The 12,411-nt window shown below is 47.2% G+C and overlaps 1 protein-coding gene across 9 annotated transcripts in view; it reads right to left on the reverse strand.

Annotated features, from left to right (window-relative positions):
* The window catches only part of LOC109869962 (SRC kinase signaling inhibitor 1-like), a 46,858-nt gene that overhangs the window by 9,447 nt on the left and 25,000 nt on the right, over window positions 1-12,411 (reverse strand). For 4 of the 9 annotated variants that reach the window (XM_031804877.1, XM_031804881.1, XM_031804880.1 and 1 more), the window contains 12 exons: window positions 8,723-9,681; window positions 8,511-8,600; window positions 7,951-7,991; window positions 6,552-6,575; window positions 5,164-5,324; window positions 4,699-4,874; window positions 4,393-4,523; window positions 1,934-2,081; window positions 1,327-1,624; window positions 767-1,094; window positions 542-678; window positions 223-378 (listed from right to left, as the gene is read on the reverse strand). In XM_031804877.1, the coding sequence (XP_031660737.1) occupies window positions 223-378; window positions 542-678; window positions 767-1,094; window positions 1,327-1,624; window positions 1,934-2,081; window positions 4,393-4,523; window positions 4,699-4,874; window positions 5,164-5,324; window positions 6,552-6,575; window positions 7,951-7,991; window positions 8,511-8,600; window positions 8,723-9,681 (2,649 nt within the window). The remainder of the gene's footprint in view (window positions 1-222; window positions 379-541; window positions 679-766; window positions 1,095-1,326; window positions 1,625-1,933; window positions 2,082-4,392; window positions 4,524-4,698; window positions 4,875-5,163; window positions 5,325-6,551; window positions 6,576-7,950; window positions 7,992-8,510; window positions 8,601-8,722; window positions 9,682-12,411) is intronic. The other 5 variants (XM_031804878.1, XM_031804873.1, XM_031804874.1 and 2 more) reach the window with 4 other exon arrangements.

Below are 12,411 nucleotides of genomic sequence, written 5' to 3' on the forward strand. Positions count from 1 at the left end.
GTCAAGTGGTGTTTGGCGGATGGTGAGTGGTGTCGTGTGGGGAAAGGGTCGTAGAGACAACGTTATCACATTGCTAAGGCACACCGAACATCGACTGCAACGGACAAAATACACACCGCATGTCACATTCTTATACATTTTGTATGCAGCTACTCGAGGTATACAATTTAGCACCAGTGTAACACGCTGTAAATTACATCAGGGAACAAAAAGGACGCCTACCTCTAGTTCAGCAATGATCCTCTCTTCGTCGTCCTCATCTTTAATCGCTGAGGCGGCGATGACGGGGGGAGTGGAGGTGGGGCGGGGGGTGTCAGACGGTGTCCTTCTCAGCTTGACCAGAGTCTTCGGAGCCTCTCCGTCTTCTGGCTCCAGCTTCTTACAAAAACAAACAGGGTTGGCAACATGTCTACAGTATGTGACAGATCTTTAGAACATCCATGCATCCAAATAGCCTGTCTCAAAGTATCTTCAAAAACATTAATGTATACTTTTGTGCTTTGCAGTTATTTCTTGCTCAGCCATCTCTCTCTTACTGTACCTTCTTGGTGGTGACGATCACTTCTCCAGTGCTGTTGGTGGTGAGCCCATGGGCTGATGGGAAGCTGCGGCGAGGAGGGGGTGGAGGCGGAGACTTAGAGGGTTTCTCAGTGCGATACCTGGTAACAGTCAGCTCTGCTAAACACACAATAATATATCTTTATAGGGCAGTTCAGTCATAACTAAATCACAAATAATATAATGTGCATGTCGTATTCAGTCTCACCAGATCCGCAACGTGAGCCCCCCTCCAGCTTCTGGGCAGTGACCTGCACCATGTTGGGCTGGTGCTCAGTACTGGTAGTGGTGTTTGTGCTAGTGGTGGTGGAGGTGGTGGTGGAGGTGGTGGTGGAGGTAGTGATGGGGGTGGTAAACTGAGGTTTGGGGTGGGGTTTGGGGGGCACAGCAGGCTTGTTGATCTGCCTGGCAGCAAAGTCTAGGTCTGGGATGGCCTTCATCAGCTCAGCCTGGGTCTCCTCCAGCAGACGGTTGATGTCCTGGGCACTAAACTGGGTCAGACTAGCTCGCTTCTCCTCCCAGTCCCGCTCCGCAGCCTATACAAACACATATATTTGTCGACCCAAATACTGTATATTGGAAATATATTGCAGAAATGTACACGGATATACTGTACATGATAGGGAAAATTTGTCAGATCAGAACATCTATACATTTCCAGGGAAATTGTCACACTGGTAAATGTACCGATTCCCCAGTAAAAATGTACATTTAGCATTGTGAGGGGGATTGTATAGAATGTAAAAATACAGGAGCGGTGTTCCGTACCAGTCTGACCTCCGCAGACACTGATTTGCCAGCACCGCGGCGGCTCGGCAGCTCGTCCAGGACCCGGCTTCTGTAGCTGGCCGTAGGATGGGGGTCCTGCTCAGTTCCCGAAGCATCTGGGTCACTGCCTGATACGGGCATCCAGTTGGCAAGGCTGGCACTGCCACCCAGGTCATTGAGGCTGAGCGGTGGACTGGTCAGTATGTCGAGGTCCAAACTCTTTCCTGTGTGCTCCGTTCGCTTGGCTGACTGGCTGGAGATGTCATTCTGGCCTTTCCACAGGCCCTCGGTCACTTTTCTGTACATACAGGTGGCATACAATACACTAACAACACACAGCAGTATCAGGGCCCTAATTGCATCTATTCTGGTGACCAGATTTCCGGGATCAGTCAAAAAAACAAAAAAATATTTTTAATCTGCTCCAAAACTATTTTTATATGAACATGCTTTCTCGTTGTATTGAAAGAGTATCATTTTGACTTATCTTGAAAAACAAGTCACCAGTTGAATGGGTCCCTCGTAACAACCGGTTATAACAATTGAACAACAGCGTAACAACAAGGTGTATATGGCGTATATTGGGTTGTGTTGTGTTAAACCATACCTGCGTAGGGTGGTCAGTGTGTCGGTCATGGTGTTACAGCGTTTCAGCAGTGCGTCCAGTCTTTGTGGCTCCTCCTTCAGGAACTTCACAGCCTCCACTTCCACCCTCAACACCACGCGCATCTTACTCTGCAGACTGGGGAACTGGTCTGGAGGGAGGGAGGGGAGGGAGGGGAGGGAGGGGAGGGAGGGAGAAATAAGTGTAATTAAATCAACGAGAGAGGGAAGGAGCGAGGGAAGGAGAGGAGGGAAGGAGAGAGGGAAGGAGAGAGGGAAGGAGCGAGGGAAGGAGCGAGGGAAGGAGAGAGGGAAGGAGCGAGGGAAGGAGCGAGGGAAGGAGAGAGGGAAGGAGAGAGGGAAGGAGAGAGGGAAGGAGAGAGGGAAGGAAAGAGGGAAGGAGAGAGGGAAGGAGGATATATCCAAGCTTGTTTGTAAAAAGGTCATGCAGCGTCTTTGTGTCTCCTGTCATGCTCTCTGCCGGGGCTCGCTGTACTCTCTGCCCCCTGTGGGGTCATTTAGGGTGCACAACAAAAATCAGTTGTTTAACAAGCATCTCGTTCTAACTGTTTGGTTTTTAGCCATGATGCTACACGTGAACATCTGCACGTGCGAGCACATCTTTCTTAATCAGACACTCCTATTATGGACGTTCACCTGCCTAATCCCTGACACCATTGACACGATGTGACAGATTGCAATTATCTAGAAAGGTAATTACACGAGGGGTCAATTTTATTCCATCCAAACGTAGCAGGCTTTCACACAGCTAATTGCCTCAATGTTGCATCTTCCTGTATCGTTATCCCACATATACTACAGTACATATACTACAGTACATATACTACAGTACCCATATACTACTGTACATATACTACAGTACCAGACAAAGGTTTTGACACACCTACTCATTCAAGGGTTTTTCTTTATTTTCACTATTTTCTACATTGTAGAATAATAGTGAAGACATCAAACCTATGAAATAACACACATGGGAATCATGTAGTAACCGAAAAAGTGCTAAACAAATCAAAACATAATTTATTTTGAGGTTATTCAAAGTAGCCACCCTTTGCCTTGATGACAGCTTTGCACAATCTTGGCATTCTATCAACCAGCTTCGTGAGGAATGCTTTTCCAACAGTCTTGAAGGAGTTCCCACATATGCTGAGCACTTGTTGTCTGCTTTTCCTTCACTCTGCATTCCAACTCACCCTAAACCATCTCAATTGGATTGAGGTCGGGTGATTGTGGAGGCCAGGTCATCTGATGCAGCACTCCATCACTATCCTTTTTGGTCAAATAGCCCTTACACAGCCTGGACGTGTGTTGGGTCATTGTCCTGTTGAAAAACCAATGATAGTCCCGCTAAGTGCAAACCAGATGGGATGGCGTATTGCTGCAGAATGCTGTGGTAGCCATGCTGGTTAAGTGTGCCTTGAATTCTAAATAAATCACAGATAGTGTCACCATCACACCTCCTCCTTCATGCTTCACAGTGGGAACCACACGTGGTGATCATCCGTTCACCTACTCTGCGTCTCACAAAGACACAGCGGTTGGAAGCAAACATCTCAAATTTGGACTCAGACCAAAGGACATATTTCCACCGATCAAATGTCCATTGCTCGTGTTTCTTGGCCCAAGCAAGTCTCTTCTTATTGGTGTCCTTTTGTAGTGGTTTCTTTGCAGCAATTTAACCATGAAGGCCTGATTCAAGCAGTCTCCTCTGAACAGTTCATGTTGAGATGTGTCTGTTACTTGAACTCTGTGAAGCATTTATTTGGGCTGCAATTTCTGAGGCGAGTAACTCTAATTAACTCTGGGTCTACCTTTTTTGTGGCGGTCCTCGTGAGAGCTAGTCTCATCATAGCTCTTGATGGTTTTTGCGACTGCACTTGAAGAAACTTTCAAAGTTCTTGACATGTTCCAGATTGACTGACCTTCATGTGTTAAAGTAATGATGGACTGTTGTTTCTCTTTGCTTATTTGAGCTGTTCTTGCCATAATATGGACTTGGTCTTTAACCAAATAGTGCTATTTTCTGTATACCCCCCTACCTTGGCACAACACAACTGATTGCTTTAAATGCATAAAGAAAGACATTTCACAAATTAACTTTTAAGAAGGCAGTCCTTTTAATTGAAATGCATTCCAGGTGACTACCTCATGAACCTGGTTGAGAGAATGCCAAGAGTGTGCAAAGCTATCATCAATGCAAAGGGTGGCTACTTTGAAGAATCTCAAATACAAAATGTGTTTTTATTTGTTTAACACTTTTGTGGTTACTACATGTGTGCTATTTCATTGTTTTGATGTCTTCACTTTTATTCTACAGTGTAGAAAATAGTACAAATAAAGAAAAACCCTGGAATGAGTAGGTGTCCAAACTGGTACTGTATATGAATGTAAAGCATTGGAATGAGTATGTATCTAATTTTCTGACTGGTACTGTATGCTTACGCTTGAGCTCTGTGAGGGTCTCTCCCAGAGACCTTAGCTCCATACTCTTCTGCTCCACTTCCTGCTCAGTCACCAGGCCGTGGTTGACTGACGAGTTCCTCTGCAGTTCCTCTACTGACTTCTCCAGATCACTGTGGGCACCAAAAAATGACATCAGTATAGCATGGCCAACAAGTATGCTGGCACTGCACAGTTCCAGCTCAAACACACCTTCATCTTTTTTTCTATCTGAGCAGTTTGCACTCTTTCTTCATTCACACTGACCCTATCTTGAGTTAGAGACCCTGAATTAAAGGCTAAACTCACTGCAGTTGCTGGATGAGCAGCTCTTCCTGGTTGAGGTACTTGAGTCTCTCCTCCTCTACTAGGAGGCGCTGCCTCTGCAAAGGGTCCTCCTGGGTCCGCATGGCGTCCAGCATCATAAGGCTCAGCTCCGACTCGGTCTGCCTCAGCAGGGACTGTACTGAGTCCTGGTTCTCCAACTGGGAGGGGAGACGTCGACAGACCCAAATACATGTCGTTGGGACATACACGCACTTAGACAATACATCAAACAAGCCTAAGTCAAAACAAGCACAAAGTCCAGTCTGCACACACAAAGCTCTGTCGAAGGCCTTGAGGCCGATACGTAAAGCTTACTAAAGAGCAGTGATACGAGCAAGAGAAGTGATTGATACATAAACACATGTAAAAACAAACATTGCCTTGAGAAATGTGTGTGTGTGTGTGTGTGTGTGTGTATACACTGCCACACTGTTCTCTGGTGCTCACCTGGATGTTGCGCAGCTGGGACAGTTGTTTGCGCAGCTCGCTGGTGTTCTGCTGCAGGCCATGCAGGTGGATCTGCATCTGCAGCCGCGACACCGTCAGTGGCTGGGAGGACCCTATGAGTGGTGGCGGCATCAGGGCCAATGGAGCCGACGGTGTCAGGGCTGGCCAATCAGAAAGTGGGATTAGGGTCTCATGACGGTGCATTCCACTGTCACTGTAGCCAATTATATCATCCATCGTAAAGTGGGGAGGGACTACAGGATTACTCACAGGTGTAATGGTGATTGACAGAATGGGGAAGGTTTTTAGGACACTGGGAACTATATCCGAAGCTGTATTTCTTTACATACATTTAAATTCCAGGGGCAACAACAGAGCATCGACAACAAGCCCGAGCGAGCAAGTCTTTGATGCTTGCGGTTGAAAATGACACACAATGGTCCATTGAAATGACAATGAACAAATAGCTTTGCTATATGGCAATTTCTCAGGCACATTTTCTCATGCATAACAAAATAAAGGGACTGGTTTGGTAAAAGACTAAGTCACTCACAAACTTAGAGTTCAGCCGAACTAAAAAAAAATCACTTTGTTGCTTGACACGGAAAATAATTGAATTGCTTTGAAAATAGTCCATTAGCATTGATACCTTTCCGGGCAAAGAAACGTAAAATGGGTTTTTGTAATTTAGGTGAAGTATTCTTTCAGAGGAGATGGTTAAAACACAAGGTCGTAAAGCACGTTACAATTTCAACGGAGGAGCAGACGTGCTTGCAGTGTACTGTTCAACTGACTTCCTGGAAGATTTCTAACCTCTACTGGGAGACAGAGAAATTGGAGCTTGGCATAACTCCTTGTAGAAGAACACCTTGTTTTAGGGGGAGGGCATGTGACAGTTACTGTGTATTTCTAGGTTCATTGTCTAACTAATAGCTGACCTTCTAACACCTGTCTGGAATGGGCGTAGATAGAGAGGTGAATGGCCTATTTTCATCTGACAGCACAAAATCCCCTTTCACACAGACGACTTCCTGCAATTAACCATTGTTTTTGCAGGTCTGTGTGAACGGTAATCAGGAGTAGAAATACATCTTGATCTACCCAAAGAACCAAATATGCACACAAAGTAACCTAACCATACCATTACCGATGCTAACAAGACGAGCAAAATAACATTCCAGCATGAACAGTAGGGATTGGGAAACATTATTCTGAGCCCAGTCCTGAATCCAGACACTGAACGCAGACAAAAAGAACAAGAGAATCAAAAACAGAATCCTCAAAAAAACTCAAAAGTGCATCAAACGAGAGACACCAACTATAAGGGAAGCAGTCTGTCATTGAGACACACAGGGGAAAGAGGATGACGACTTTGGACAAGATGATACCTTTCTTGTTTTTTAACCGTCCAGCTAAAATAAGGCACAAGAAGCATGGCACCCATTACTAGCATAAGCAAACACACACTTGATGGTTCTTCGTGCACATTGGTCACACGTGAGCAATTCACATACAGTAAGCAGCTCAGCTACAGAACATTTACAATTCTACGCAATGGATCATGTTATTTATATTGCAATGCTCTGCAACCCTAACCCTTACTCTTTATATTGCAATGCTCTGCAACCCCAACCCTTACTCTTTATATTGCAATGCTCTGCAACCCCAACCCTTACTCTTTATATTGCAATGCTCTGCAACCCCAACCCTTACTCTTTATACTGCAATGCTCTGCAACCCCAACCCTTACTCTTTATATTGCAATGCTCTGCAACCCCAACCCTTACTCTTTATACTGCAATGCTCTGCAACCCCAACCCTTACTCTTTATATTGCAATGCTCTCCAATCTAACCCTTACTCTTTATATTGCAATGCTCTCCAATCTAACCCTTACTCTTTATATTGCAATGCTCTCCAATCTAACCCTTACTCTTTATATTGCAATGCTCTGCAACCCCAACCCTTACTCTTTATACTGCAATGCTCTCCAACCCTAACCCTTACTCTTTATATTGCAATGCTCTGCAACCCCAACCCTTACTCTTTATATTGCAATGCTCTGCAACCCCAACCCTTACTCTTTATATTGCAATGCTCTGCAACCCCAACCCTTACTCTTTATACTGAAATGCTCTGCAACCCCAACCCTTATTCTTTATATTGCAATGCTCTGCAACCCTAACCCTTACTCTTTATATTGCAATGCTCTGCAACCCCAACCCTTACTCTTTATAATGCAATGCTCTGCAACCCCAACCCTTACTCTTTATATTGCAATGCTCTGCAACCCTAACCCTTACTCTTTATACTGCAATGCTCTTAAACCCCAACACTTACTCTTTATATTGCAATGCTCTGCAACCCCAACCCTTACTCTTTATATTGCAATGCTCTGCAACCCCAACCCTTACTCTTTATATTGCAATGCTCTGCAACCCCAACCCTTACTCTTTATACTGCAATGCTCTGCAACCCCAACCCTTACTCTTTATATTGCAATGCTCTGCAACCCCAACCCTTACTCTTTATATTGCAATGCTCTCCAATCCAACCCTTACTCTTTATATTGCAATGCTCTGCAACCCCAACCCTTACTCTTTATATTGCAATGCTCTGCAACCCCAACCCATACTCTATATATTGCAATGCTCTGCAACCCCAACCCTTACTCTTTATATTGCAATGCTCTGCAACCCCAACCCTTACTCTTTATATTGCCAAGTCAATGGGACACAGTGAAAAGTAAATGTATATTTGTTTTCAGGTATCCCTGATTGATACTTACTGTCTGTCTCAGAGCAGTCATTGGCCGTCTCAATCTTGTCCCTGGGAAAGACAAAATAACTTTAGGTCCCCACTCCGTGTGTACTGTATGTACTGTATGTACTGTATGTACTGAGAGTGTGTGTGTGTGTGTGTGTGCGCGTGCGCAATGGACATCAGTGTGATGCTAACAGTATATCTTCCTCCACTGTCTGTGTCCCCATACCGGGCTTTAAATATTGATCCTCTGCTTCGCAACGCACGACAGTCCTCCTTGCCAACGTACCAACCGTTTGAGCGGTTGAAAACGATCTAATTTGATACCTCCATCGGGGACATTCCATCTAGCTGTGGAGTGAGCTTACGGGAACGTTCTTAACTGCGTTACACTCACCCCTTCTAAACTCGCTAGGCAGCAAGCGAGACCCGGCCGTTGAGCTGAGCCCAACTGCCAATCCAGGTGACGGCACCCGTGAAACGGACGTCAGTGTGCTGCTAACAGTTTAGCTTCCTCCACTGTCCCCCACCGTTACATGTGCGCCTGTGTGTGTTCATGTGTGCATGCTTTCGTGTGTGTCTCACGGGCTCTCGGCCTCTGGTCCCCTGGTCAGAACAGTCTGCAGTAGACCAGTCAGACTGGCTATCTGTTTCTCCATGGCCTCCATGCGCCCCCTTTGCGATGACAAACATAGGGTATGAGTCAGTTTAGATACACACAAAATACCCATCACAGACACATAAAACGTACATGCACACACCACATACCCCAGACACACACACACTGGCACTCTTACCTGGTCTCTGTCTCATTGCCTGGTAGAGGTGAACTGAAAGCTGGTGCTGAACTGAAACCACCGCTCTCCCCTCCAGGTCCAGCCATTAAGCACAGTTGATCAGACCCCAACCCTGACCCCTGACCCCTAGCTTTGGGACTCTCCCCGAACACGGAGGAGGATACTGAGTCCCTCCGCAGGGTCTGCCTCGCAGGGGAGCCCCGGCCGGGCATGGTGCCTGAATACGAGTCCTTCATGTCGGGGATTTTCTGTGGAGACGAGGGGGGTGGCACCCGGAAGCCCATGGCCAACATGGACGCGGCGTAGGCTGCATCATTATACAGTGGGCCTCCAGGCCTGTAGAGGACACCACTGTCCATCAGCTCTCCTTGCAGAGCCGCCGCCGAGTAGGAAGTGAGGGAGCGCACGGAGCCGGGTCCCAGCCCTCCTCCGGCCCCTCCGCCTCCTCCACGCCGGTAGAGAGAGCCGTAGGCGTCCCCTCTCGGGGGTAGAGATGAGTGGGGGCCCGCCAGGCTGAGACGGCCTCCTTCCTGGCCCAGGGAATAGGGGTCGGCATAGATCCCCCCTGCATCGCCCCGCAGGAGCACTATGCTCCTGGAGCCAGTGCCGTGGACCTCCTCATCGGGCTTAACATCCCTACGCTCCAGGATGGCACTGGGGGAGAAACCTGCCTGGGCATGGTGCTGTAGCTGGGGCTGGTGGTGGAGCTGCTGGGGGTGATGCTGGTGGTGGGCCGCACTCTGGCCACCTGGCGAGGTGTGGTGGGGGTGGGGGAGGGAGTGGGTTTGGGGATGATGCTGGGGGTGAGGTTGCCCAGCGTAAGAGGATGGGCGGCCCCCACTGTAGAGGAGACGGATGCGGGACGGCGAGCCGGAGGGGGCAGAGGCGGCGGAGGCAGGGGCGTTGCTGAGGCGGCGGTTGGGCGGGGAATCCTGCTGGGGCGTGTACACCATATCCCTCTGTCACCAGAGGAAGAGAGGAAGGATAGAAATAAAAAGCAACATTCACAATAGAATAGAGTGTAAAATAAGAGGTTAGAGCAGAAGCAGAACAGAGTGATGTTGAATAGAATAGAACAGGTTAAGGTACAAGAGAATAGAGTACAATAGAGCAGATACTACACAATATTACAGGTGATTTAAAGATTGCACATCAAAGACCGGCCTCCTGGACTTTTCATGCATGGCATTGTCTAGGGTTTATCGAGAATGATGTGACAAACAAAAAACATCCAGTCAGCGGCAGTCCTGTGGGCGAAAACGGCTCATTGAGGAGGGCTCGAAGGAGAACGGCAAGAATCGTGCAAGCTAGCAGGCGGGCCACAAACAGGCAAATAACGATGCAGTACAACAATGGTGTGCAGAAATGCATCTCAGAACGCCCAACTCGTCGGTCCTTGTCATGGATGGGCTATTGCAGCAAACAACCACACCAGGTTCCACTACTATCAGCTAAAAACAAGAAGAAGCTGCTCCAGTGGGCACGCGATCACCAACACTGGACAATTGAGGAGTGAAAAAACATTGCCTGATCCGATGAATCCCGGTTCCTGTTGCGTCACGCTGACGGCAGAGTCAGGATTTGGCGTAAGCAGTATGAGTCCATGGCCCCATTATGCCTGATGTCAATGGTACAGGATGTTGTGTATTGGTGTGGGAAATGTTTTCATGGCACACATTAGGTAACTTGATACCAATTGAGAAACGGTTCCATTCCCGAAGAATTAAGGCTGTTCTGGAGGCAAAGGGGTGTCTGGCTTGGTACTAGATGGGTATACCTAATAAACTGGTGACTGAGTGTATATACATGCTGTATAATAACCTCCCTGACAATACAACCCTCAATGGATTCTACACACACACTGGAGTAATGACTGGAGCGCCTTCATCTCCACCATCTCCGTCCTGTATCTTAGCAACTGCCTCTATATCTACAGGAAAATAATCCCACTAGACATGAACGACTAGGCAGGGGCTGACCACCACCACATCTCACACTAGATCCCCAAGCCCCACTGTCATACAGAATGTCCGTCATAGATCACAGCAGATCACACTGTCGCTGTATCTCCTCCCACTACTCTAGCCTGTCACCTCATAACCAACATGCCAGTCAATCTCCACTAAGCCATGCCGTCCATCCATTTGTCCGTCCTTCCATCCTCCCTGTCTCAGTGCAGTGCTACTCGGTGGTCCCAGTCATGGTTTACGGTCTGCAATCAGATAGTAATCTCTGCTCGGCTGTCTAATGTCCCCTTTACTCACCTCTGTACCTCAGCTCCTATCTCTCAGATTCCTCCTATCCTCCAGCACATAAAACCCAAGGTAAACCAAGTCGCTTGATAAAGCCATGAAACGCAAGGGAGAATTCAGAGCTGAGTGGAGGGAAAATTTGGAGCTGAGTTGTGGTGAGCTGTATTGTGCGTTAGGGTGGTTGCAATGTAAAGCTCGGGGGAGATGGGATAGTTGACCTCCAAAACACACAGGGCAGCTGCAGTTCACACACACACACAGACAGACACACAGACACACAAACAGACACACAAACACAGACACACAGACACAAACACACACACTACACAGATGCACATGCACACGGGCCCCCTAGGGTGGTTGATTGACATGAGTGGAAGTGGCAGAAGTGGGAAAACTCTTTCTCTCCCCTCTCTTCCCCCCTCTCATATTCTCACTTTCTATCGTCTTATTTTCTCCTTCTTTTCCTCTCTGTCCAGAGTGACACAATGCCAGTTCTATACTGTGTATGCCAACGTTTCCCAATGTACTGTATTTGGGTTGTCGTCCACCAAAACCCAAAGCAAATCCAATGTTATTGGTCACGTGCACCGAATACAACAGGTACAACTTTACACTGAAATGCTTACTAATAATCCTATTCCCAACAGTGCAGTTAAAAAGTAAGACAAATAATAGTACTTTTGCTAAGTAAAAAAGGAAATAGTAACACAATATAAACAATAACGAGGCAATTTACAAGGAGCACCAGTACCTAGTCAATGTGCAGTGGTTCGAGCTGGTTGTGTGGGTAGAGTCTAGTGAGTGTGCATAGAGCCAGTGCAAGGGAGTCAGCGCAAAACAATTAAGATAAAGAAACTGTAAAGGGGGTCAAAGTAAATTGTCCGGGTATCCATTTAATTAACTGTTCAGCAGTCTTGGTAGAAGCTGTTCAGGTGCCTTTTGGTCACAGACTTGGTGCTCCGGTATCGCTTGCCATCCGGTAGCAGAGAGAACAGTCTATGAGTCTTTGAACATTTTTATGGCCTTCCTCTGACACCGCCTGGTATTGAGGTCCTGGATGGCGGGGAGTTCAGCCCCAGTGATGTACTGGGCCGTACTCACCACCCTGTGTAGCGACTTGAGATCGGATGCCGAGCAGTTGCCATACCAAGCGGTGATGCAGCCAGTCAAGATGCTCTCAACGGTGCAGCTGTAGAACTTTCTGAGGATCTGATGGCACATGACAAAATCTTTTTAACCTCCTGAGATTGAAGAGGTGTTGTCGTACCCTCTTCCCGACTGTGTTGGTGTGTTTGGATCATGATAGGTTCTTAGTGATGTGGACACTGAGGAAATCACACTTTGTAGTGCCCCATTAAATACACAGAGCTGTGTCTCTAGCCGACCCACCATTTGAGACCAGCTGTGTATGTACAACATTACACAACATTATCA

This window comes from Oncorhynchus kisutch, linkage group LG25 (genome assembly GCF_002021735.2).
Source record: "Oncorhynchus kisutch isolate 150728-3 linkage group LG25, Okis_V2, whole genome shotgun sequence".
Lineage (NCBI taxonomy): Eukaryota > Metazoa > Chordata > Actinopteri > Salmoniformes > Salmonidae > Oncorhynchus > Oncorhynchus kisutch.